The sequence below is a fragment of the Loxodonta africana genome, chromosome 12 (assembly GCF_030014295.1).
Source record: "Loxodonta africana isolate mLoxAfr1 chromosome 12, mLoxAfr1.hap2, whole genome shotgun sequence".
Classification (NCBI taxonomy): Eukaryota; Metazoa; Chordata; class Mammalia; order Proboscidea; family Elephantidae; genus Loxodonta; species Loxodonta africana.
This window is the reverse complement of record NC_087353.1, coordinates 85,919,806-85,943,668: the sequence shown is the minus strand read 5'-3', so window position 1 is coordinate 85,943,668 and position 23,863 is coordinate 85,919,806. Positions and strand designations below refer to the sequence as shown.

At 51.1% G+C, this 23,863-nt stretch overlaps 3 protein-coding genes across 7 annotated transcripts in view; 2 read left to right on the top strand and 1 right to left on the bottom strand.

Moving 5' to 3' along the window:
* Nucleotides 1–706: 706 nt before the first annotated feature.
* On the top strand, nt 707–8,099 carry LOC100659280 (zinc finger protein 764-like). Of its 4 annotated transcripts, none has more exons than XM_010598517.3 (3): nt 712–1,364; nt 1,518–1,631; nt 2,392–8,099. In XM_010598517.3, exons 1-3 carry the CDS (start codon nt 1,169–1,171, stop codon nt 3,306–3,308), a joined length of 1,227 nt encoding a protein of 408 aa, XP_010596819.1. In that variant the 5' UTR covers nt 712–1,168; the 3' UTR covers nt 3,309–8,099. The 4 variants fall into 4 exon arrangements, with proteins under 4 accessions (XP_023414711.1, XP_023414712.1, XP_010596819.1 ...); XM_003418853.4 differs by having other exon boundaries at nt 714–1,364; nt 2,395–8,099; XM_023558943.2 differs by having other exon boundaries at nt 707–1,631.
* A 1,933-nt stretch (nt 8,100–10,032) lies between these two features.
* On the top strand, nt 10,033–12,619 carry ZNF768 (zinc finger protein 768). Its single transcript, XM_010598518.3, has 2 exons — nt 10,033–10,226; nt 10,523–12,619. The coding sequence occupies exons 1-2, from the start codon at nt 10,139–10,141 to the stop codon at nt 12,097–12,099; spliced, it is 1,665 nt and encodes a 554-aa protein (XP_010596820.1). The 5' UTR covers nt 10,033–10,138; the 3' UTR covers nt 12,100–12,619.
* A 4,989-nt stretch (nt 12,620–17,608) lies between these two features.
* The window catches only part of ITGAL (integrin subunit alpha L), a 44,016-nt gene continuing 37,761 nt past the window's right edge, over nt 17,609–23,863 (bottom strand). For both annotated transcript variants that reach the window (XM_064295839.1, XM_064295841.1), the window contains exons 26-31: nt 22,275–22,388; nt 21,979–22,035; nt 21,771–21,869; nt 21,268–21,363; nt 20,447–20,557; nt 17,609–19,011 (exon numbers count right to left, since the gene is read on the bottom strand). In XM_064295839.1, coding sequence (XP_064151909.1) covers nt 18,841–19,011; nt 20,447–20,557; nt 21,268–21,363; nt 21,771–21,869; nt 21,979–22,035; nt 22,275–22,388 — 648 coding nt within the window. In that variant the 3' untranslated portion in view covers nt 17,609–18,840. The remainder of the gene's footprint in view (nt 19,012–20,446; nt 20,558–21,267; nt 21,364–21,770; nt 21,870–21,978; nt 22,036–22,274; nt 22,389–23,863) is intronic.

Here is a 23,863-nt window from a genome sequence, read left to right as displayed (position 1 = left end):
CAACCTGGCACTCTGGGAAGTGACCCTTTGCCTGCAGCTGTCGTGGCACTTGCTTCCACCACAGTGAGGACCTCTTGTGCCACCTGGTGACCCACACAGACAGGTGGTCTTACTCCTATCCGCACTGCCTAAAAAAACCCGTTGCTGTCGAATCCAGTTGATTCTGACTCAGAGAGACTCTATAGGACTAAGGAGAGCTGCCCCATAGGGTTTCTGAGGCTGTAAATCTTACTGGAAGCAAACTGCCCCATCTTTCTCCCGTGTATCCACTGATGGGTTCAAACTCAAGACCAGGTAAACTTGTAGAAAAGAGGATCCTCCTGACCTTCAGACCTTATCCTTCTTCCCCAGGTGCCCCCACGATCCCCGGAATATAGAAGGTCCCAGAATTTCAGGGTCGAAAAGCTTCAAATTGGAAGGTTCTCTTTTATCTACTACATTTTTTTTATCTTTATCTTTGTGATAAGGCCCCTGTCACCCAGTTTTTGAGGTAGTGAGGAAGGAACAAAGAGTGATGGGCCGAAGCCCAATTAGAAACGGCTGAGAGACGAAAAATAACGTCCGAATTCACAACAGCCGGTCAGCCCCGTTCAAGACCCGAGCGTCCGCTAACCCTCCGCTACACGATCTTTGTTTCCTCCGAGCCTGGGGCGGGGCTAAGGTTCCGCAGCTAAAACGGGGCCGCCCCGCCGAGGCGCAGTCTCCTCTCCTGTCGACGAGCTGAGCATTCTTCGAATCTGCGCGCTTTGACCCGGGCCAGTAGGTGCCCAGCTTGTTTTCAGGTCTGACCAGTCGACATGCGCCATTTCTCGCGCTTGTAGCCGCCGCGGCCATTTTGGCTGAGGGCTGGAAGACAAAGCGACCTGATGACACTCGGGATGACGTCATGGGGGGCGCGAATGCGTAGGAGCAAAGTTCGTGAGGCCGTGTTGCCGCCATTTTTTATGAAGGCATCTTCCCGTTCTGATTCTCGATGTCCCTTCAGCCATCAAATCTTAGTTTTATCCACGGCTCCTTGAGAGGCGATTCCTGGTTTCTCTCGGCGTTAATGAACGAACTCCGACCCTTGCGTCTGGCCTGGGGAGACGCTTCTTGAGCTCGCGAGGCTCCGCAGCCTGAGGCCCGGCTAGGGGAGGTGACTGCCCCATCACCGGGGCTGGCGGTTCCCATGGTGCCGCCTGTAGCCCCGCTCCCCGCCAGGGAACCAAACGGGTCCCGACCCAAGTGCAGGAAAGCCGAGCCCGTGAGCTTCGGGGACGTGGCCGTGTACTTCTCCCCCGAGGAGTGGGCGTGTCTGCGGCCCGCGCAGAGGACCCTGTACCGGGACGTGATGCGGGAGATCTACGGCCACCTGGGCGCGCTCGGTGAGAGCCCCACCTACTCGCCTGGCCCCACATTCCGCATACAACCCGCTCCGTCTGTGGTCCCTGCACGTGGCTTGCGAAGCCTTAGGTCCACACGTCGGAACCTCGTGGGGCCGCCTCCCCTCAGCGTGGGCTTTGCGTTCTTTCCCCCAGGATTCCGAGGCACCAAGCCAGCCCTCATCTCCTGGGTGGAGCAAGAGGCCGAACTGTGGGGTCCGGATGCCCAGGATCCAGAGGCAGGAAAGGCTCTGACAGAAGCAGACACAGGTAAGGTGCCTCCCCTATCCTGGTACCCCCTGCTCATCAGTATCTTCCCTGCATTGCTTTCCCAGCTGGCCCCTTTCTGGCTTCTGGCTTCAGCCTGGAAAGGGACTGTGATTGTGACCCAGTTCTTGCTAGAGTGCCAGACACGGGAGTACCTGTCTTTCCACTCCGGGAACTCCTGTTTGCTTAGGAGCTCCTATATCTAGTTGGTCACTAAAGTCTGTAGCTTGTATGTCGGCATCATCCTTTCTGCCGTTTTCTTACAGTCCGTCTCCTCTGCCACCTCCTGTGTTTTAGCTTCCTTTTCTTTTTGTTGTTATATTTTTTGTAAATGCTTCCTTTCTCTTGATTTCCAGTGTTTCCTTTCTCTAGATCATCCATTCAGCCCTTGCACAGTTCCCAGCGCCATGACTTGTCAGTCATGACTTGTCATGCCAGCCATGTTCATGCTTGCCTTCCTGCTTTTCTGCTGCCTGGAATGCCCTTAAGTATCTGTCATGATTCAGCTCAGATGTTGTCACCTCCCCTTCCCTCCCAGTTTTCCCCACTCCTGAAGCAGAATGCACTGTTTCCTCCTTCCCCTCCTCTTTCCGCCCCTGCAGCTGAGGAGAACGTGTCAATCCTAGCACCTCTGCATATGCCGAGCTGAGTTCCAGAGGTCGCTATGGGTTCAGGTGGCTGTATCTAAGACACTTCTCCGTCACCATGTGGGGTATGGGATTCAAGGATGAGCCAGAGACTGAGATCTCCCCTTATCTTCCAGCAGATTCCAGAAACAAGGAGAAAGGACAAAGGGAAGAGACAGAGGCACTGGAAAAGATCCTTTTTATGCCTACTCGGCCTCCTGGGCTGAAGATTCTCAAACCCCCTCCTGCTGGGCTCCCTTATGGTTTGGAACAGCCATCCAGGGTACCTCACCGGGGCCGTCCCCCACTCTGTGCCCACCCCCCTGTTCCCCGAGCAGACCAGCGTCATGGCTGCTACGTGTGTGGGAAGAGTTTTGCCTGGCGCTCCACCCTGGTGGAGCACCTCTACACCCACACAGGCGAGAAGCCCTTCCGGTGCCCTGATTGTGGCAAGGGCTTCAGCCAGGCTTCCTCCCTGAGTAAGCATCGGGCCATCCACCGTGGGGAGCGGCCCCACCGCTGTCCTGACTGTGGCCGGGCCTTTACCCAGCGCTCTGCCCTCACTACCCACCTACGAGTCCACACAGGCGAGAAGCCCTATCGCTGTGCTGACTGCAGCCGCTGCTTCAGTCAAAGCTCTGCCCTCTACCAGCACCAGCGAGTCCATAGCGGCGAGACCCCCTTCCCCTGCCCAGACTGTGGCCGTGCCTTTGCCCATGCCTCAGACCTTCGGCGCCATGTGCGCACCCATACAGGCGAGAAGCCTTATCCGTGCCCAGACTGTGGGCGCTGCTTCCGGCAGAGCTCCGAAATGGCAGCCCACCGGCGTACCCACAGTGGCGAGCGCCCCTACCCCTGCCCCCAGTGTGGCAGGTGTTTTGGCCAGAAGTCAGCCATGGCCAAGCACCAGTGGGTCCATCGGCCTGGTGCTGGGGGGCGCAGGGGCTGCCACAGTGTCAATGGGTTGCCTGTGTCCCTGACTTCTGGTCAAGGGGACCTGGACCCACCTGTAGGCTTCCAACACTACCCAGAGATATTCCAGGAGTGTGGGTGATGGCTTCAAAGGTGACAAGGCAGAGGGTGAAGATCTAGACATTGCCTGAGGCCCAAGCTGGGCCATGGGGCCTGAGCCTCTGGTGGTCTCCAAGGAGGACACAGAATTCTTGGCAAGAGCTGGACCTGGGTGATGAGGACAATCTTGTCTTCAGCCCTCACCAGCTTGATCTGCTGACACCGTGCTCCCTTTTGCTTCAGACTCTAGAAGCCCCATTTGCTGAAGCCTCCTTTGCTGAGGTGAGAACTGCCACGATGCCTCCACGGTGGGGAAGAAGAGGCTGTCCCTCAGCTCAGACGTGTTAAGAGAATTGGGGTAGAAGAGAGCCTTCTCTTACCCATTGTCTTTTTACTTTATTGCAGAAGTTAAAAACTGATGGTCCCTGTACTGTATCAGCCTTTGGCTGCCTTTTCGTTTTTTGGCCGAGATGGCGTTTTAAAACGTTATGAATTAATGATCAAGATTTAAAAATTGGGATATTTCACAGAAATTCAGGTTTCTGACTGCTCTTGAAAAGTCCAAAGATTTGGCAACTTGGGCTAAACTCTCACAAAACTACAACTGGCAGGAGCTGAGTAGCAGCTGTTCCCTTTTGACGGAACCTGTGCTCTCCAGTTCACCATGACCCTGCCACCCTCATAAATACCTGGGGGAGGGACACCTTGCTTTAGAGAGGCCAGCCCAGTCATGAAGAGGCAGTCAGGACTGACTCTTGTGCCTTCAGACCAAGTGGTATTTCTTCTACATGAAAACCCCACTCACCCTATTTTTGAGGGGGGAGGCTCTTAGAGCTCCTTCCAGTCCTCCTGGGGCCTCCCTGTGAGAGCTTTATAGTTCAAGCCTTCTTAGCCACCCTAGACAGGTGGGCCTCATACATTTTTGAATTAGAAGAGATCTTAGTCCCCACCCCTGGGAAGGCCAAGCAGCCTATCCAGGGCTCCTAGTTCACTGCTGCTTTACCACACCACTCCTGAATTCCTTGTAAGTGTCTCAGGCCCACTCCCTGGGGTAACACCAGGCATTGACCTGGACTTGGACTGACCAGTTCATTGTCAGCAAAGACCAGGTACGAGATGAACTTGAAACAGTCTTATAACAGACCAAGGCAAGGGAGAAGCCAGCCTGAGATGAGCATTCCAGGGCAAAAGCAAAGCTTGCACTATCACGCTCTTTAGGTAGCCACCATTATGAACAACAGGGGACCAGGCCAGGAACATTTGTGGTTAGATCTGTAGCCAGGAGCTGTAGCCATCTTCCCAAGCTCTGCACAGAATCCCTCCCCTACCACCTTACGATTTGATTATCCATCTACCACTGTTCGCTTTCTGGCCAGAACCCAGTTTTGTCCAGGTGATGGAACTAGCTAGCCATAGAGAGACTTCAGGATAAGCTTTCACCTCAGAGACATAGCAGAAGCTTCTGTTCTTTGCTGGCATGTGTGCATTTGCCCTATTCACTCAACTAAACCTGGATCTGGCCTATCTTGGAGAGGGAGAAACCAGATTAGTTGTAAGCTAGTAGTGTTAGAGATTCTCTAACTTTAGGAGGGGGAATAAGAATCAGCATTGGCACAAAGCTGATCCCTGTGACGTGGAGGTCAGATATACCTCCACTCTCCAACTTTTTTACCATTCTGACGTGAGCAATCCTCCCCAGGGTACTACTTGTCTGCTGGGTTTGATGCTTTGCAGTGGCCACACACAACTCACAGACTGTACTCAAAATTATGTGGTTTATTAGGGAAATAACAGACAGGCTACAACTTGGCATTAACTTGGAAGTAACAGGAACAACGTGGGAGACAGCATACAGTTCATCCATCAGGACAGCTTCCAACCAAGACCGCTTTCAGCTCCTTGGAAATGGTAGCTGGCAGGCCATGCTTGGGCTTTTGTTGCTGGCCCACACTAGGGCCTGGCCTCTGCCACCAGGCCCCCCTCAGTCAAGTGCTACAGCTCTTTTGGCTCTGCAGTCAAGTGCCCAGAGGCACCACACTGCCAGCAAGCCTCCTACCCGAGGGGGCTCAGTTCTTGCTTCGTAGACCAGGAAGCCCACCGCAGCTGTCTTGCACTGGTCTGTTTCTTGCTCATACTGTCTCATGCCTTCTCATGCTGTCTCTTGCTGTCCTCGGTGTTACAACTCTGTCTTCTGGGTCTAGGAAGTTCTCATAGCAGGGATCCTGTGTCCAAAGGGCATGCCCCACTCCCAGCTTTCTTTGACGGTACTGAGGTCCCCCTCCAACCTCTGTGGAATGATCCTTTTAAGCCTAGCAGGATAGTGAAACGGACCAATTCCCTAGGTAGACCACAGTCACTTAATTTGCTTGGTAATTGACCAATCTCTGCAAGAGTTTTTCATACCTTATTTCCATAGCAAACTGTTAATCCCTTTGCAAGATTTTGGCCTAGAAAATCACCTTGGCAAAACTACAAACCCAGGGCCGGAAAGGCCATATATAAAGAGAAACCCACTGTGCCACATTAGTCAACCTGGAGAAACTTCTAAAGGAAGAGGTAGAAAATTTAAAGAAAAGGCACTGTTCAGGTGAAGTGATGAGCTGAGTTGATGCCGACATAATAGTCAAATTTGACCCCACCAAGGTCTCCCTGACCTTAAGCTTTTCTGGGGAAGATTGATCTATGTGCCACTTAGTCACAAAGGGGATAAGGGGTGAGAAGAGGCACCTTGGCAGTAGACAGTACCTCAGTGCCAGCTTTTAAGCCCCCAGAGGAGCTTGTGAATAACCCCTTTGCTCCCCTAGCCTTCAGCTTTGCCTGGGTAAAGCCTGGTTTGCAGCACCAGTACTCAGCCCAGAATCAAAGCCAGATCTGGACCCCAACCTTAGCTTGCCAATTAAAGGTGCCATAAATTACTACTCTGAGTGCTTTGAAGTTTGCAAGACTTGCTTAGGGCCCAGAAACCAGACCCAACTCCTCTTCCTCCTGTCCTCATGACCCAACTTTTTGTCATCCAATCAGGTTTTGAATATCATGAAGCCCTTAAACCTCATTCTTAGTTCCTTTCTTGGTGTGGTAAGGCCCCCTTTTTCCTCTACTACTGCAGGCTGAGACCCAGAAGCAATTTAAGCAGGGCAGAGGGCTCTTCTAGGGCTTCGTTGATGTTAGGACCAGATTGGGAGAATGCTTGTCTGCACCAGACAGAATGGGCCCTATCTGCATGGTCAGTTAGAGTGAGAAGTACAGGCCATGACCACAGGGCCCATCCCTAGCTTGTCCAAGAAAGTAAAGAAAAAAAGGGAGGCTGTTAATCTGAGCTCCAAGGACCCTTATAATTCCTTGGAATGTTTTTTATATGTGTCTTTCTAGAAACGGATGTGCAAAGAAGTCAAAGCTGCTCTAGCCTGGCATTTTTTTAAGTAAAGCCCCCTGTTAGAATCACATGGAGTACTTTTTACAAATTTAGCTCCCTGGGCCCGGCCCCTAGCCTAGTGAACCAGAATCTGGGGGGGGAGGGAAAGAGGGGGAATCCTACGCCTGCTAAAGTTTGAGAACCACTGCTCTGAACAAAAAGTTATCTTCTAGCTGCTCTTAGTTTTGCAAAAGTAGGGGATTGGTTCCAGGCCTGTTCCAAATGTATCAGGCTAGGAGATGACCTAGCCATACACAGAGACTCCCATTTCCTGTGCTATGGCTGGCCTCTTCATGTTGTATATACTGGGCCTGACAGAGGGCCTCTTAGAGGGGCTTGCCCTTTGCATGCAGGAAGGGAGCAGTTCGTGCAGAAGCCCCTCCCACACTGAGAACCTTTGCGAGGGGTCACCTTAGTGTGTGGGGCCTGCGGTGTTGGCTGAGTTGGCAGGACCATAAGCCCTGGGGGCACACTGAATGGCTGCTAGGGTTCTGCCCTAGTGCTGCTGCACACCAGGGGATGCTGCTGTGGACAAAGTGGGTGGCCAACTCAGGACACACATGTCTCCTCCTCACCATGGACACAGTGGCAGAACATGGCTCCGTGGACTCCCGAGTTTTTCCTGCTTTGAATGAGCTGGTGCTGGGTCAAACTGGAACCCTTGTCAGAGGCTTCCCTACACTTTGAACCTCTCACTGCTGGGGACTTGTGGCAGGCCAAGGCTGGCCGCCTCTTGAAGGCCTATTGAAGTTTGCAAGGCTTGCTTAAGGCCCAGAAGCCACACTCTGATGCTGAAGGAGGCTGGCTGGAGGTCAGCCACTCTTCTCCCACACTAAGCACTAAAAAAAAAAGCACTAGCAAGCCTGAAATTCCACATGGAAATGCTGGTGCCAGATCAGCTTGAAGCTCTGGCTCAACTGCCACACTTGGGGCTTGTGGCTTCTGATATGATGTGTGCTGGCAGTGGACCATGTCAGAGCTGTGGCTGGAGGCCTTGCCACATACTTTGCAAGATTTGGCTGCGGTCCAGTGTGAATTTTCTCTGATGGGAAGTGTCTCATGAAGGAGACACTTGCCTTGCCTTCCCTGGCGACCTTTAACGCCTCATTTGTTTCTCACCTGTGTGAGTGCATTGGGGATGATGAGGGAGTGCTCCAGGGCCAGCTTTTTCCATAATCAGTGTGTTTGTAGGGTGTCCTGCCTGTGTGGGTCCTCTAGTGCTGGACCACATGAGCCATTCTTAGCAAAGGTTTTAGGACAAACCCCACAGACACTGGGATGGGAGAGAGACATACAGCCGGAAGCTGTTCCTCGGGAGGGCAGAAAGATACCCATTTCATTTGTGGAAGAATCTCTGAGATTCTATTTGTAAGATCACTATTAATTCTCTCCAGCCTTTTACCACCTGGGATTCTCCAAATTTTTGTTCTCACCTCTCCTTAGGAGAATGGAAGATGCCATTTTTCCTCCCAACCAGTTTCTTTTTTGTTCAGGTAGTTGTTAGTTGCCATCCAGTTGATTCTGTCCAGGTAGACAGAATACACACAATCCATGGCTCCTGCGTCACTCACGTGGAGGATGTCCAGAGCCCTATTAAACTTGTTTCAGCCGGAAGTGTAGAAAAGGTTCAAGAATCAGATCCTATTGTCTTTCCAAGGTCACTTTTTTCTGGATTCCAGTTTCATCTGGGGCAGTGTTTCTAGAGTTCCCATTCTCTACAAGCCTCCATTCAAGTCAGACAGGACTGAGGAACTCCTAAGCTGCCTTAAAGGCCAGGTGGTTCTCTCTGTCCACTTCCCCTCCTCAATCTTCTGCACCACCCTCATCTAGGAAGGATCCCTATAGGATTTTACCCTCTCTATGAGAAGTTTTTTATGAGAAGTTAAGTGCTACAGCTGCTAACCAAAGGGTTTGCAGTTCGAATCTGCCAGGCGCTCCTTGGAAACTCTGTGGGGCAGTTCTACTCTGTCCTATAGGGTCGCTATGAGTCGGAATTGACTCGACGGCACCGGGTTTATGAGAAAACCCAGGGAACCAGGGACTAAGGCTCCCAGAGACTGCGTTAAACTCAGGCTTTGGGGAAGACGGAGGGGAGAAGGGGGAGAAAAGCAAGCAGCTTGCTCTCTGGGGGAGGATCCCTGGACAGGCCCCTTCAGTACCCGGCACCTGTGTGAAGACGGAAAGAACTGAGAGTGGGGTGTCTGTCCTCAAATTCTTTGACTTTCAGTCTTCAAAAAGAAAACATAATGGCAGGTAAGTGGGGGCGGGAAAAGCGCTGAAAGCGCAGGATGGACTCGAAGGGAGACGCCCGGCACCTGCTCCTACTCACCCCCGCAGGCGCTTCTGGCAGACAGGGGAGGTGGAACATGCCCCGCGTGCCCTCCAACCAATCAGAAAGGTTGCCTTACCTCCCCTGGCGACCTTTAACGCCTCATACCCCATGGGCGGTGAGAGCACTACTCCATCGGCCAATCGCTGAGCTCCCTGGGGGGTGGGGGTGGTGCCTCTGGAAGCCGGAGGCGGGGCTGTCTCCTTGGCAACGATCCCAGCCCTCCCGGGGGGGAGGGTTAAGAGGAGCACAGAGGGGAGGGGGACCGAAAGAGTGGGAGTGGGCGCGCCGGCGGTGGGGGTGGGGTATGAGGAAAGGGTCTCAGGCTCAAGGGCCTCCATGAGTCCGAGGCAGGTCGGTCGAGGTTCCCCAGGCACGGTCGGCGCTGACCCCGAGGCCTGGGCGGGGAGGCGAGCTACAGGCCGCCCCCGCTGGCGCCGGGAAGCGTCGCTCCTTCTCGCTGACCTTGGTATCGCTTGTCGCCTCGCCCTTGGCTACACGCACTGATGGACGCAGGGTCCGGGAGAAGGCCAGACAAGTTTCTGGACTGACGGAGACCTAGGACACAGGCGCACACACTGCCCCCGCCCGGCCTGCTGGCCCCGGGGCGTGGTGCCTGCCCCCGACCCAACGCTGGGGCCATCCAGCCCAGGGTTAATGCCAACGAGTTTCCACCTCCAGCCGCTCCTAGAGAGGCCGCGGCGCTAGCCAGCGGGGGGAACTGGCCGCGGACGGACACTTCCTGTGCGGGGGGGAGGGGGTCGGACAGCCGCAGCCCAGCCCGGGGCTGGAGGGCCAGACGGCGGGGTCCCGGGCGGGGAACGTAGTCCGGGAGCGGCGGGATCAGCTGTGAAGCCCCTCATCTCCAAAGCCAAGACGCGTGGGGGTCCGTGAGGGTCAAAAACCAAGCCGAGACCTTCAGGGGGGCGGGGCCGCGGGGAGGGAGGGGCCCGGCGGGCGGGAGAGGCCCAGGGTCAAGACGTCCGGCCTCGGGGGCCGGGGCTGTGCAGCCGGGTCCCCTGGACGGCGCTGAGCGGGCAGGCGGCGAGGGCCCGGGGCTCAGGCCACTCGGGCCGGGTCGCAGGATCGTCCTCCATCGCCGCCGCTGCCACCGCACTGGGAGTCGGCGGGGATGGAGCGGGAGGCGTCGCCGTGGGGCCTCGAGTCCCGGGATGTACACAGTCCAGACGAAACGGGGAGCGTCGAAGGGTCCCTCAAAGGTGAGGGAGGGATCGTCCCTATGAGGAGTGTGCTTGGGAGAGGGAGAGGGAGAGGGAGAGGGACCAGTTGTTCGTGGGAGGGGAGGAAAGCCAAGGGTTTGGATCCCTGCAACTTGGATGGGGTGGGGGACATGGGGGTGGGTGACTTGGGTCTGTTGAGGGGGTTGGGGTGGGAATTTCAGCACCTCCTCAAGGACAGGAGACTCTGCTGGCGAGGAGGGAGAAGTTTGTGGCAACAAACCAAATGACCTAGGTCTCACACAATCTGGGTTTTCTGTAATTCTCTGATCTTGCAGGCAACATAAGTGACAATGAGGAAGAAGAAATTTCTCAGCAAGAAGGCCCTGGGGACTATGAGGTTGAAGAGATACCTTTTGGACTTGAACCCCAAAGTCCAGAGTTTGAACCCCAAAGCCCCAGGTTTGAGCCTGAAAGCCCTGGTTTTGACTCTCAAAGCCCTAGGTTTGTGCCCCCGAGCCCTGAGTTTGCACCCAGAAGCCCTGAATCAGATTCTCAGAGCCCTGAGTTTGAACCCCAGAGTCCCAGGTTTGAACCCCAAAGCCCTGGGTATGAACCCAAGAGCCCAGGATATACACCCCGGAGCCCTGGGTATGAACCCAAGAGCCCTGGGTATGAACCCCAGAGCCCTGGATATGAATCCCAGAGTACAGGGTATGAACTCCGGAACCCTGAATCTGAAACCCAGAATGCTGAGTTGAAAACCCAGAATCCCAAATTTGAAGCTCGAAGTTCCAAATTCCAGGAAGGTGCAGAGATGCTTCTGAATCCTGAAGAAAAGAATTCATTGAGTATCCCCTTGGGAGTCCACCCCCTGGACTCCTTCACCCAGGGGTTTGGGCAACAGCCTACAGGGGGCCTGCCCCTAGGGCCGCCTTTTGAGATGCCCACAGGCACTCTACTGGCTACACCCCAGTTTGAGATGCTTCAGAATCCCCTGGGCCTGACAGGAGCCCTCCGGGGTCCAGGCCGGCGGGGTGGTAGGGCAAGGGCTGGGCAAGGCCCTCGGCCTAACATCTGTGGCATCTGCGGGAAGAGCTTTGGGCGGGGCTCCACCCTGATCCAGCACCAGCGAATTCATACAGGTGAGAAGCCGTATAAATGTGAGGTCTGTAGTAAGGCCTTTTCTCAGAGCTCTGACCTCATTAAACACCAGCGCACCCACACGGGAGAGCGGCCCTACAAGTGTCCCCGTTGTGGCAAGGCCTTCGCTGACAGCTCTTACCTGCTTCGCCACCAGCGCACCCACTCAGGCCAGAAGCCCTACAAGTGCCCCCACTGTGGCAAGGCCTTTGGCGACAGCTCCTACCTCTTGCGGCACCAGCGCACCCACAGCCATGAGCGGCCCTATAGCTGCCCTGAGTGTGGCAAGTGCTACAGCCAGAACTCATCCCTGCGTAGCCACCAGAGAGTGCACACAGGGCAAAGGCCCTTTAGCTGCGGCATCTGTGGCAAGAGTTTCTCCCAGCGCTCGGCACTTATCCCCCATGCCCGCAGCCATGCCCGTGAGAAGCCCTTCAAGTGCCCTGAGTGCGGCAAGCGCTTTGGCCAGAGCTCGGTGCTGGCCATCCATGCCCGCACCCACCTGCCTGGCCGCACCTACAGCTGCCCCGACTGCGGCAAGACCTTCAACCGCTCCTCCACGCTGATTCAGCACCAGCGCTCCCACACAGGCGAGCGGCCCTACAGGTGCGCTGTGTGTGGCAAGGGCTTCTGCCGCTCTTCAACGCTGCTGCAGCATCACCGTGTCCACAGTGGTGAGCGGCCCTACAAGTGTGATGACTGTGGAAAGGCCTTCTCACAGAGCTCCGACCTCATCCGCCACCAGCGGACCCATGCAGCCGGCCGGCGCTGACTAGGGACCCTGCCAGGGGTGGGGAGGTGGTGGGTAGAAGAGAAGGGGGCAAGGAGCTAGAGAAACATTGAGAACGGTGAAAAAGCTGGAGAGAATGGAGTTGCGGGTTCTAGGATAAGGGGGCCAGGGTGGAGGAAGTTACATGCCCTGGAGACTTAGGGGAAGTGGGCTATGAAGAGGGGTTGGAGGGAGGCCAAATAGGCAGCAAGAGGCTTTGGGAGAGATCCAGAAAGAGGTCAGCAGAGAGCTGTCCTCAGCAGCAGCATGCCCCTTGGTAGGTGCCTGCCTTGGCAGAGTGTTAGGAGCGGGTGGGGGGTGGGAGGGATTGAATTACTTAATTAGAGTTGGGTAGATTAGATTGGTAGCTGCTGAGACCCTCCCTGAGTCAGGAAGTGGGTGAGAGGGTAGGTGGGGTGGGGAGTGGGGCCTGGGCCCCTGAGTTCAATCCCCAGCCTCCCTGTCTTCCTTAGGCTTTGGGGCCCCTGAGTTTGAGTTCAATAAAAACCTTCATGTGGTAAAAGACATTTGTCCTTAAAATGTGTGCATGGGCAGTGGGAGACATGAGGTCATAACTAAGAATAGCCAAAGGAACCTCAGGGCCTTGTCTGGGAGTTCAGTGTTTCCTTTGAATCTTGTAACCTTCCCATTTTACACACTGGAAATCTGAGTCTCAGGAGGCATGACTTCCCCATATCTGCCCAAGTTCATGGCCCCCTTTGAATACAGCACAAACGCAGAAGAGGTGGCCCAGTGTAGAAGTGTGAGGAAGCCTCAACTTTGCAGGGATCTCCCTTATTGGTTAAGACCCTCAATCAGAGAATCTGCCCTTGGGTCAGAAAACAGACCCTGATTGTCATATCCAGATACAGAGCCCATTTTCCATCTGCTCTGTCTGACTTCTAGCACCCACCTGCCCAGCTTTCCTCCCCCCCCGCCCCCCCCCCCGCCACTGGAACCTCTAGCCACTGAAAACCCTGATTTGAGGCTCTGAGACCTGAGCCGTGAGAGGTGTCTGCAGTTCCTTCCAACCCCACCCAAGGGGAGGAAATATTTGGGTATGAGAATTGGACAATTACTTCAGCTCCTAAGGCCCTCCTACCAGCACTGGAGTGACCCAAACCCCACGGCTGGGCTCAATTTCCCAGAACTCTGCCTCCTTTTTGGGACTTCTATACTTGGTGGTGGAAACCCTGGTGGCACAGTGATTAAGAGCTACAGCTGCGAACCAAAACGTCGGCAGTTCGAATCCACTAGGCGCTCCTTGGAAACCCTATAGGACAGTTCTACGTTGTTCTATAGGGTCCCTATGAGTCATAATTGATGGCAATGGGTTTGGTTATACTTGTCGATGGGGCCCTGGTGGCACAGTGGTTAAGTGTTTGGCTGCTAACCAAAAAGCAGTTCAGGTTCACCATCTGCTCCTTGGAAACCCTATGGGGCAGTTCTGCTCTGTCCTGTAGGGTCACTATGAGTTGGAATTGACTTGATGGCAACACGTTTGGTTTTATACTTGTTGGTGGGACCTCCCATTTCCCCACCCCACTTTTATCCTGAGTTCCTCTCCCATCCAAATCCCAACCCCTCTGAACACTTGGTCCCTCAGGAAAGGACGGAGCTGGGGCCATGGAGGAGTCAGAGAGATTCTGAAGTGTGGCCTGTTGTGACCTTAGTGGAGGAGAACAGGATTCTCTGAGGAATCACCTGGCTGCTTGGCACATCCTGAGATGAACGCCTACTAAGGGTCTGACAGTGCCCCTTAATTTAATCTGCCCGACAACCCTGTGAAAGATTTATTCATTCTATTTCACACACGAGGAAACAGGCTCACAGAGCAAAGTGATTTGCTCAAAGTCACTCAGTGGCTAAGAGACAGATCTTTGATGTAAACCACATCTGCCTGGCTCTGCTTCCCCCCAGCAGCTCGGCCACACGGGTCATGTCATGTCCATCAGTTGTTGCTCTACAAGGTCTCTGGGACCTCTGTATCCTAATGTCACCCCCACCCCACACTGGCCCTCGGGGCCTTATAACTTGTCAAGAGCAAATTGCTTCACCAAGCACATTTCTGTCTAGCTCCTCACTGATGTGCAAACTCTGGAAAGACCTGTAGGCACCAGATACTTCAATGTAGTTGGGACGGTTTAGTAGTTTTCAAAGTTTAAATTATTTTTGGAAGCATAACATTTTTTTTTAAAGTGAAACCTTCAGTCTTTTTAAGCCCTTATATAAACCTTACACACATTTTCGTACAGATACGCTACACCTTCAAATATAAAAATACACTAATTCCCACATTTCATGCAATTCACGTGCGTAACCATGTGTGTTGAGTAGAACTGCAGTTGACTGCCTGACGAGAGGTTTCGTTTAAAGACATTAATTTTGATTACACAATTTTATTTTCACATTTTGGAGTGGACTGTTTTTCTGTTCCCAGAACATTCGCAGAGCCTTGAGAGCTGGCAGGCCCTGGACACGGTGCCTAAGGTGTCTAATTGATAAAGTGGCCTGTATGCACAGAACCTCAAAATATAAAGCCAGATAAAGTGAGGGCGAGGACTCAGCTGCTTAGCCCTCACCCCTCTCTTCCATGACTACTCCTGAGGTACTTCAGAGCCCAGGTGGAGCAGATCAAACCTGGAAAGAGTACATGTCTTCCCCAGAGTCACACAGCAAGCTAATGAAAGAACTAGAACACCGGCCCAGGTCTCTTGATGCACCACAGTCCAGCGTGCTGCTTTCTACTACGTCATCCTGTCCAACTCAACCGCTTCTGTCCTCTGCCATTATCAAGCGCTACAGATGTTATCTCATTGCATGCTCACAACAGCTCTGAGGCATATACAATTATTGTTACCATTTTATAAATGATGAAATGAGTCCCAGCAGCATTAATTCCCCAGGTCATGCAGCTAGGAAAGCGGCAGAGCCTGGATTCGAACCCAGGGCTAACTGGGTTTTGACCCTTTTCCTGACCAGACGAAGATATTGTTTACTTTTTTTCACTCTCTCTCTCACAAGTGTACAGTGTTTTCTAGAGGCTATATGACACTATGATGGCTTGTGGAGTATGGCTTGTGTGTTCTTAGGTTTTAAATTTTTCTGTTTTAAGTTCTAAGTTGGTAAATATCAATAGATACAACCCATATAAACAGAAGCTCTTCAGGGGTCTTCAATAATTTTAGAGTATAAAGGGGTCCTGAGACCAAAACTTTTGAGAACCACTGGATTCAACAGTAGTGAGCACCTCCTGTGTGCCATCCCCAGTGAAGGGCCAGTTGTTGATAACCTATGTGAATGAAGCCTGGGTCCTTGTTTGCCAGGACTCACTGTCCTGAGAGAGGAAGGAGCCACCACAGACTGTGCCTCAGGGAAGTATGATGTGCTGATGGAATGAGTACAGTCATGCACCGTATAACTCCCGTTCAATCAGTGACCTACTGTGTATACATCCGTGGTCCCATAGGTTATAACAGAGTTCAGAAATCCCAATCAAAGAATGGGATGCTGGGAACATAACAGGGTGTAGAGAACGCAATAGCTTCTCACACGCAACATGTGTCTCTCATGTCTCTTGTATACGGGCAGTCCCAGGTGATAAATGAGAGCCATCCCTAATCCTGTCTTTAAGTCGAATTTGTACGTAAGTCAGAACAGGTACGTACGGTTCTTATTTAGTGTCAGTTAGTCAAATGTTTGGAAACCCTGGTGGCATAGTGGTTAAGCACTACGGCTGTTAACCAAGAGGTTGACAGTTCGAATCCAGCAGCTGCTCCTTGGAAACTCTACGGGTCAGTTCTACTCTGTCCTACAGGGTCGCTATGAGTCGGAATCGACTCAATGGCAGTGGGTTTGGTTTTTGGTTTAGTCAAATGTCTTAGTATATAATATATACTTTACCTTCCTATGCATATAAAACACTTAAGAGATACTTCCAAACTGCATAACGTTTTGAGTGTCTCAAAGGAGTGTGTACATTCACTATTACGAACCATTGTATTTAACTCAAATTTTTAACATAATAGGCCTTATGGTAATCCTTTCTTAATTAAGCATAGTCTGTAAGTCAGACGTTCATAACCCAGGGAGTGCCTATATATGGTCTTCGTACAATGTCCCACATATAACGTCCTATTTCACGGAACGTATCGTGGACCTTAAGCAATGCATGACTGTTCATTTGTCCAAGAAATGAGGAGTGAGGAAGGCTTCACTGAAGAAGTGCCTTGAAGTAAGGAAGATTCTGATGAATTGGAAGAGGGGGAATAGGACTTGTTGGCAAAAAGAAGAGCATGCGCAAAGGCACAAAGGTGGGGAAGGACAAATTAAATACGTGAGGATGGTGCCTTTGGGTGAGGTGGAATACCAATTCCTGGACACGACGGTGGTAGGTCTCATCTGGAAACGAACTTCCTAGGTTTTCTGTGCTTTTGTTTCTGACCTTGATAAAAATAGCCACCTTTTTTATTTTTTTAGTGTCACAGACTAGTGCTTCCTCAGAGAGGTTTCCCTGACCAGGAATATAAAACAGCCATCTCCACTACCCTCTCACCCATTATCTTGCTTTACTTTCTTCACAGCCCTTATCACTACCGAAATCCAGTTTGTATTTGTTTACTGTCTGTTTTCCCATAGAAGCGGAAGCTTCTTGAGAGCAGAAACTTGTCTGTCTTGTTCAAGACTATGTCCTCAGAGCCCAGAACTGGGCCTGATACAAAGTAAGCCCTCAAAAACCACAGGCTGAATGGATAGAAACTGACGTATTTCATGATATCCAGAGATAATTCCATGTACTTTTAGTAGTTCTGTGATATTCTTGACAGACATTTTTCTCCTTTCTGGGAAAACGTGCCTCACTTCTTCCTTCCTGATGTCAGGCTTACCAGTCAGCCTGTGGTTCCTTGGGGGCTGGGCCAGGGGGGCGTAGATGAACCTGGAGAGGCCAATAGGGAAAGATTGCTCTGGGCCTTGTATTGTGCTAGGCTTGTGAACTTTCATTTATTCCCTGTAGGCAGTAGGGAGCCACCAAAGGTCACCGCTTGGGGGACCAAAATGTTTCTTACCTCTCACCTTAAATGGATGCACCTGTCTTCTCCCCCGCCACCCCCCTCCCCCACCCCAGGGCTGGATCTGGTCTTAGAGTTGCTCAATATTCCACCCCCCCCTTCCTACTAACCATAAAAGGGCAGCAGTGACTGGTCCTCCCTCCCTTCTAAAGGCCACCCCAGACCCAGTGCCTTCGAAAGGCAGGAAGGTCTATACTCACGTTTAACGAATTGTCAAATGCCCCCTCACCTCTTGTTGCTTCCCATCTCACTCCCTGCATCTCCTTTGAATTAGCTCACAGTGTCAGGCACAGAGTCATTATGGGAAGAGAGAGAGACAGAGAAAGAGAGGAAGAAAAGTAGAAAGAGGAAAAAGAGCTGAGTGTTTTAGGCTCATTTAGTGAAAAGGTTGAATTTAATAGGCCCAGGCTGAATATTGCGCCAGCACAAAAACAGCACAACAATTGGAGAGAATGTCACATTTATTGGGTAAAATATATGCAGGCACTGTGCTTGGTGCTGGGGATCCAGGCAAACAGGCATGTCCCCACCCTTGAGTCCATAGTCTCACGGGGGCCACTGTGCATGGCGTGATGGAGTCCCGGAAGAGGCTGTGGAGCCAGGGGTGTGAGGAAGGTGAGGAAGGCTGAGCCTTGAAGGATGCATTGCCATAAGTCCATTCAAATTTTTTTCTACATCTGCCCACAGGCTCCCTCATTAATTCAATGGAATTGTGTCAAGCACCTACTGTGTGCTTGGCCCTGTGACAAGACCAGGAATCCCAAGGTGAACAAGAACAAGGTCCCTACCCTCATGGAGTTCATTTTGACAGCCAGAAGTAAGTAAATCATCTAACAGTTAATTCGAATATGATGCATGTGATGAAGGACAAGTGGAGGCCATTAAAAGAGTGTATAATATGAGAACCCAAGGAAGTTGGGGTGGAAGGAAGCGATGCAGGAGCTGAGATCTGGACGGTGAGGGCTTGCCAGGAAAAGTGGGGGGTGGGGGGTGTGCTCCAGACAGAGGGAGCAATGTGGGAGTGAGACAGGAGGGAGCTTAGCACTTGAGAAGGGCTAGTGGAGCTGGAGCTTAGAAAGGGAGGAGGGGTATCTCCAGAGGACGCTGTGGAGGGAAACAGGAGCCCACCTTTGCAAGGCCTTGGAAGGCATATTAAGGAACGTAGGCTTTCGCCAAACAGCAAGAGGCTGGCCACAGCAACGTAGTGACACAGATCAGATTTCACTCTCTAGCAGAAGAATGGAAAGCTGATTGGACTCCAGGCAGGAGACAGTGCAGGAGAGTTCAGTGTAGGAGTCTGAGGCATCTGTGGACAGCCAAGGTCAGGTGAATGGAGGGCCAGAAGTGTCACCAGGTCCTGAGATTACAGTTTCTCCAAATTTAAATCACACATTTCTCCTGGAAAGGAGACCAGAAGTGGCTGTGGAAGCCAAGATGATTGGACAGTTACAAGGCCTCACCTCTGTAGCCTTCCTGGCCTGTCCCTCAGCCTATCCTCATCATGAGCCTTCAAAGGAGGCAGGCGGGAATGAGCTCCATGTTTGAGATAGGGACACTGAGACCTACGGAGGGGCAATGACTTGCCTGAGGACACACGATGAAATGCAGGTCAAGGTAGACCAGCCCCAGGCATCTAGAGTCCAGCCCCGGATCCTCTGTGCATTAGGCCTGGGCCTCAGTCTGCCTCTCCATTCTGGCCCTCCTCCCCTTGGAGGGGCTCCAGGCAGCCCACATCCGCTGCCTCTTCCCCAGACTCTGGCTTCTCAGAGCCTTCTCCAGGAATTCCATTTCGGGCACCTGCATCAGCCTCCATCTTTTCCTTCAGGTTCCGTTTGAAGAAGCCAATCTGCAAGGAGACAAAAATTGAGCAAAAAGTCCACAGAGCACTGCAGACCAGACTGCCCCTGCGAAATATGAAAACACTGTTTATGTTACTAAGTCATATACACTACAGTGACCTGGTGCCCAGATGGGGTGATGGTATCTGCTACTCACTGTTCTTGGTAATATGTTAAAGGTATAAGCTTAGTAGTTTCTTCTTCAGGTTCATCAAGATGTTATGTACTAATGTATCAATACTGGTTCATCAGTCGTAACAAATGTACCACAGGGATGGGAGATGTTAATAGAAGAAACTGTGCGAGGGTGGAGGGAACACATGGGAACTCAATAGTTTCTGCACAATTTTTGGTAAATCCAAAACTTCTCTAGAAAACAAAGTCTACTAAAAAAAAGTCATCTACCAATCTTTTAGACAGGCTGACAACTTAAAACATACTCATTAGCCTAGCAATTCCACTTCTAGGAATTAATCCTAAATAATATTTGGACGAATGTACAAAGATGTGGGTAATCAGAGTGGTTTCTTTTTGCCATATTGTTTGAAATAGATGTATATTAGAAACAACCCAAATGTTCATCAATAGAGCTCGTTAAATAAATGGTGGGACATCCGGACTACTCAGTGCTTAAAACGGAAGAAGTGGTCTAATTGTGTTCATAGGGAAAGACATTAAGATATAAGATCAAGTGGAAAATACCAATTCCCCACCAGTATACACAGTATCATCCCGTTTACGTTTTTTTTTAGATCTATACAGACAAACTGATTTTTTCTCCCTCACACACACATACGTATACTACAAAAAAATTAAAACCTGGAGGAATATAAACAAAATGGTTGTTAGTGACCACCCTCAACAAGTACAACATGAAGGTTTACTCTTTTTCTGTAATACTGCGGTTTTTTACATGCAACATCTGACCCCCACTACTCTTCACCTGGTTAATTTCTTCTCATCCTTCAAATCCCAGATCAAATGCCACCTCCTTCTGGTGGCCTTCCCAGGCTCCCCCCAGCCTAGTTTAGTCCTTCTGTTATAGGTTCCAAAGCACATAGGCCCCCTTTTGTAACCCTCATCATGCTTGTTCTTGTCTGTCTCCTCCATTAGACTGTGAGCTCCACAAAGGCATGTTTATGGTACGAACCTCTATCCCAGTGCCTGGTACAGTGCCTGGCGCACAGGTGGCCCTCAATATAAAGGAGCTCCTTCCTCTCCCTTAGTACCTAGTCCTAGCTCTGCCAGAACTTTGATGAGTAATGGCGGAAAAGTCTCTTTTGCTCTTTTGGCCTCAGTAGCCTTAACTGTAGAAGGAAGACGTTGATTATGGCCCCTTCTAGCTTTAATGCTCCCTGGTCTTCGGATTTTCCTCTCTGGCTCCTGCCAATTCCCCCTTGCATAAGGTTGTCTTAGCAATGCCTGTTATTTTCAGAAGCTCACCTTGTATAGCACCACGAAAATCAGCAGCAGCAATAGAAGCCCCCCGATGCCACTCAGCGCATAGACTTGGAGCATCTCCTTCTCATATACAACATCAACTTTCATGACGACCTGGGGAGAAGGGGAGAGGGAAGGGCAAGAAAGAAGTGCTTCTTACCTCTGAAATTTCTGGTCCCAATTCGTAGATCTCACCATTCCCCACCTGGACTGTGTCACAGACGAGGCTCTGGCTCCTGTCTCTCTCCCTTGATAGATCTTCCACTGTAGTCACCAGAGTCATTTGGCAAAAACTCACCATGATCTACCTCAAGTCCTTAAATGGCTCCCCATTAGCCCCAGGATAAAGTTGCAGAATCCCAGCTCAATGTTCATAGCCTTCCAGAACTTGGCTTCTGCTTACCTTTCTAGCTTTGTCTTCCCTTCTCATGTTCTACCTACCAGTCAGCTGAACTTCCTGCTCTTCACACCTGCCACTCCCACTCTGTCCACCTTGGGCCTCTCCACTTGCTTGTCTCCCCACAGCATGCCCAGCTCTTCACTCTCTGACTCTGGGGCTGGTATCCCTTTTCTGGACAAAGATTTATCTTTGCCTAACACTAAGTCTTAACACTAAGTCTACAACATCTCAGCTAGGTGGCCTTGTGGTCTGTTTGACCACCTGCAGTGGTGGGTGACTCACAGCTTCCAAGGAAGTTTTCTAACACTGATGGCTCTGGCTGTTGGGAAGATCTTATTTGAGTTGAGCCTAGTAGCCCTCTTGCTGCTAGCTGTGCCCTGGGCTCCTCAGATCCCTCAGCTTCCTGTTCCCCAGGGGGAGATACCTGGGCCAGGGAGGCATTGCTGCCGTAGAGGTGGAAATGCTTGCTGCTGTTGAAGGAGATGGAGAGGGAGCTGCAGAGGCTGAACATGGAGGGACCCTGTGGGAGAGTGGGAGTAGGCGTCAGGGCCATGGAGGACAAGGACCAATTGATTTCTGTCCCCAGTCAATAGGGAGAAGTAGAGGAGAATGGGTCCCAGTGCGGGGCACCACCGCTATTCAAGTCTCATTGTAGCATTCTAATGTGCCCTTCCCATTCTTGGGAGGAAAGTTTTTCTATAAGGAACATATAAGAACTATCCATAGGCCCATGAAAACAGACTTGTAAATTTTACACAAACCCTGGTTCTGTTTCATCAGCAAATGTATAAACACTGGGGACTTTTCACCAAGATAGAAAACAAAAAATGGAGAAACACTATTTGGTGCGGAAGCCCACCCACCACTACTCAAAGCACTTGGGCGCCTACAACCGCTTCCTGTCTGTTATGAGCAGGTGGGTGTTACCTCAATCTCTCCCGTGAGCTCGACTATTCCATTTACTTGGATGAGGGACTCCTCTTTGAAGACAACAGGGCAGCGGAACTCAGCTCCAGGGAGGCAGGGCTGATGGGAACCAGGAATAGCAGTGGGGTCAGAGAGACCTGTCTCTCCCCTCTCCATGCCCTCGAACTCTGCCCTGCCCCTATCCATTCTTTAGCTCACATGCTCGTACCTCAGCAGCACTGGGCAACCTCTTCAGTACCTCAGGATGGCAGGTGACAGGGGGCTCCTAAGAATGATGAAATCAGGTCGTTGGTTAGTCCAGAGCTGAGAGAAGACACTGGTCCCTTTATGCTAGAATCTGGCATTCCTTCCCTCAGCCCAGATAAGACTTGGGCATCCCAGTTTTCCTCCCCCATTGGCCCCTGGTGGACTCCAACACCAATGAGTCTGACAGGATTCATCCATCCTCACCCCCTTCCCACACATCTACCTCTGCCATCTGGATCCCCTCTGGGCAGCACTCACCATCTCCACGCTCCAATTGCATGTGAGGGGCCCCTTGCTGTGACACTGTGGCACCGCAACCAAGGCCTCCAGGGCGGGCAGATCGTGGTCATGAATAGAAGGTGTAATCCTCACCTGGACAGAGAACATGGGGCTACAGAGCCCTGAATGCCAGTCTCCCCAGTCAATCTCAGACCCTCCAGCCTTGCAAACCTCTTCCACCCTCATTGGCTGAGTCCCAAGGGCCTGCTAATTGTTAGGCAGTGTGCAATGATCAACCACACCTGGCCACTGGCCCCAAGGCCTTATAGTCTCCGTTCCATCTCCTCCCTCTGTCTGGGATGCTCTTCTCTGCTTTTTCCAAGTGGTCAGTCCTCACACATCTTGCAAGGACCTGTTCAAGTATCACCTCTGGAGGTTTCGCTGACTCTCAAAGGACAGGGCAGCATTCCCCTCCTGTGTCTCCACAGCACTCTACACCCCCTGCAGAATGGCAGTGTATTTGCTTGTGTGTTTGTGTCTCCACTAGGCTGTGAGCTTCATGAGGGCAGGAGCTGTGTCTTATTTCACCTCTAATTCCCTACTTCTTGGCACAGCACCTAGCATGTAACAGGCCTCAGAAAAAGTTTTGTGAATGAATGACTTTTAACAAAGATAAAACCAAAACAAAACCCTTTGCCGTCGAGTCGATTCCAATTCATAGTGACCCTATAGGATAGAGTAGAACTGCCCCATAGGGTTTTCAAAGAGCAGCTGGTGGATTTGAACGGCTGACCTTTCGGTGAGCAGCCAAACACTTAGCCACCGTGCTTAACAACCCAGAAAATAAAAAGTGTGGGTGATGATGTGGAGAAATTGGAACCTTAGTGCATTGTTGGTGGGAATCTAAAATGGTGTAGCTACCGTGGAGAACAGTTTGGTGGCTCCTCAAAAGATTAACGATAGAATTACTATATGACCAACAATTCCACTTCTAGGTATACACCCAAAAGAATTGAAAACAGTTGTTCAAACAAGTACACGCACATGCATGCTCATAGCAGCACTATTGATAATAGCCAAAAGGTGGAAATAGCCCAAACGTCCACCAATGGATAAATCGATAAACAAAATGTGCTATATACATACAATGAAATATTATTCAGCTGCGAAAAGGAATGCAATGGTGATACATGATACAGTGTGGATGAACTTTGCAAACATCATGCTTAGTGAAAGACCCCAGTCACAAAAGGCCATGTATTGTATGATTCCATTTATACGAAATATCTAGAATAGGTAAATCCATAGAGACAGAACACAGATTGGTGGTTGCCAGGGGCTGGGTAGAGGGGGAATGGAGAGATACTGCTTAATAGTTTTGAGGTTTTCTTTTGGAGTGATGGAAATATTTTAGAACTAGATAGAAGTGGTCACTGTACAATTCTGTGGTGAATATACTAATATTCTACAAAATTCTGTAAATACACTAAAAGTCATTGAGTTGTCCACTTTAAATGAGTGAATTATATGGCATGCAAATTATATATCTCAATAAAGCTGTTAAAAAAAAAAAAAAAACGGATGCTGTGGTAATGATTGCCCATACAGTGAATATACTAAAAACCATT

What these genes read in the sequence shown, in the direction of transcription:
- ZNF768 (XM_010598518.3), top strand. Translation starts at nt 10,139, where the DNA reads ATGGAGCGGGAGGCGTCGCCGTGGGGCCTCGAGTCCCGGGATGTACAC. An exon ending in CGTCGAAGGGTCCCTCAAAG is followed by an intron (nt 10,227 to 10,522) that starts GTGAGGGAGGGA and finishes CTGATCTTGCAG; the next exon opens with GCAACATAAGTGACAATGAG.
- LOC100659280 (XM_023558943.2), top strand. Translation starts at nt 1,169, where the DNA reads ATGGTGCCGCCTGTAGCCCCGCTCCCCGCCAGGGAACCAAACGGGTCC. An exon ending in TCTGACAGAAGCAGACACAG is followed by an intron (nt 1,632 to 2,391) that starts GTAAGGTGCCTC and finishes CTTATCTTCCAG; the next exon opens with CAGATTCCAGAAACAAGGAG.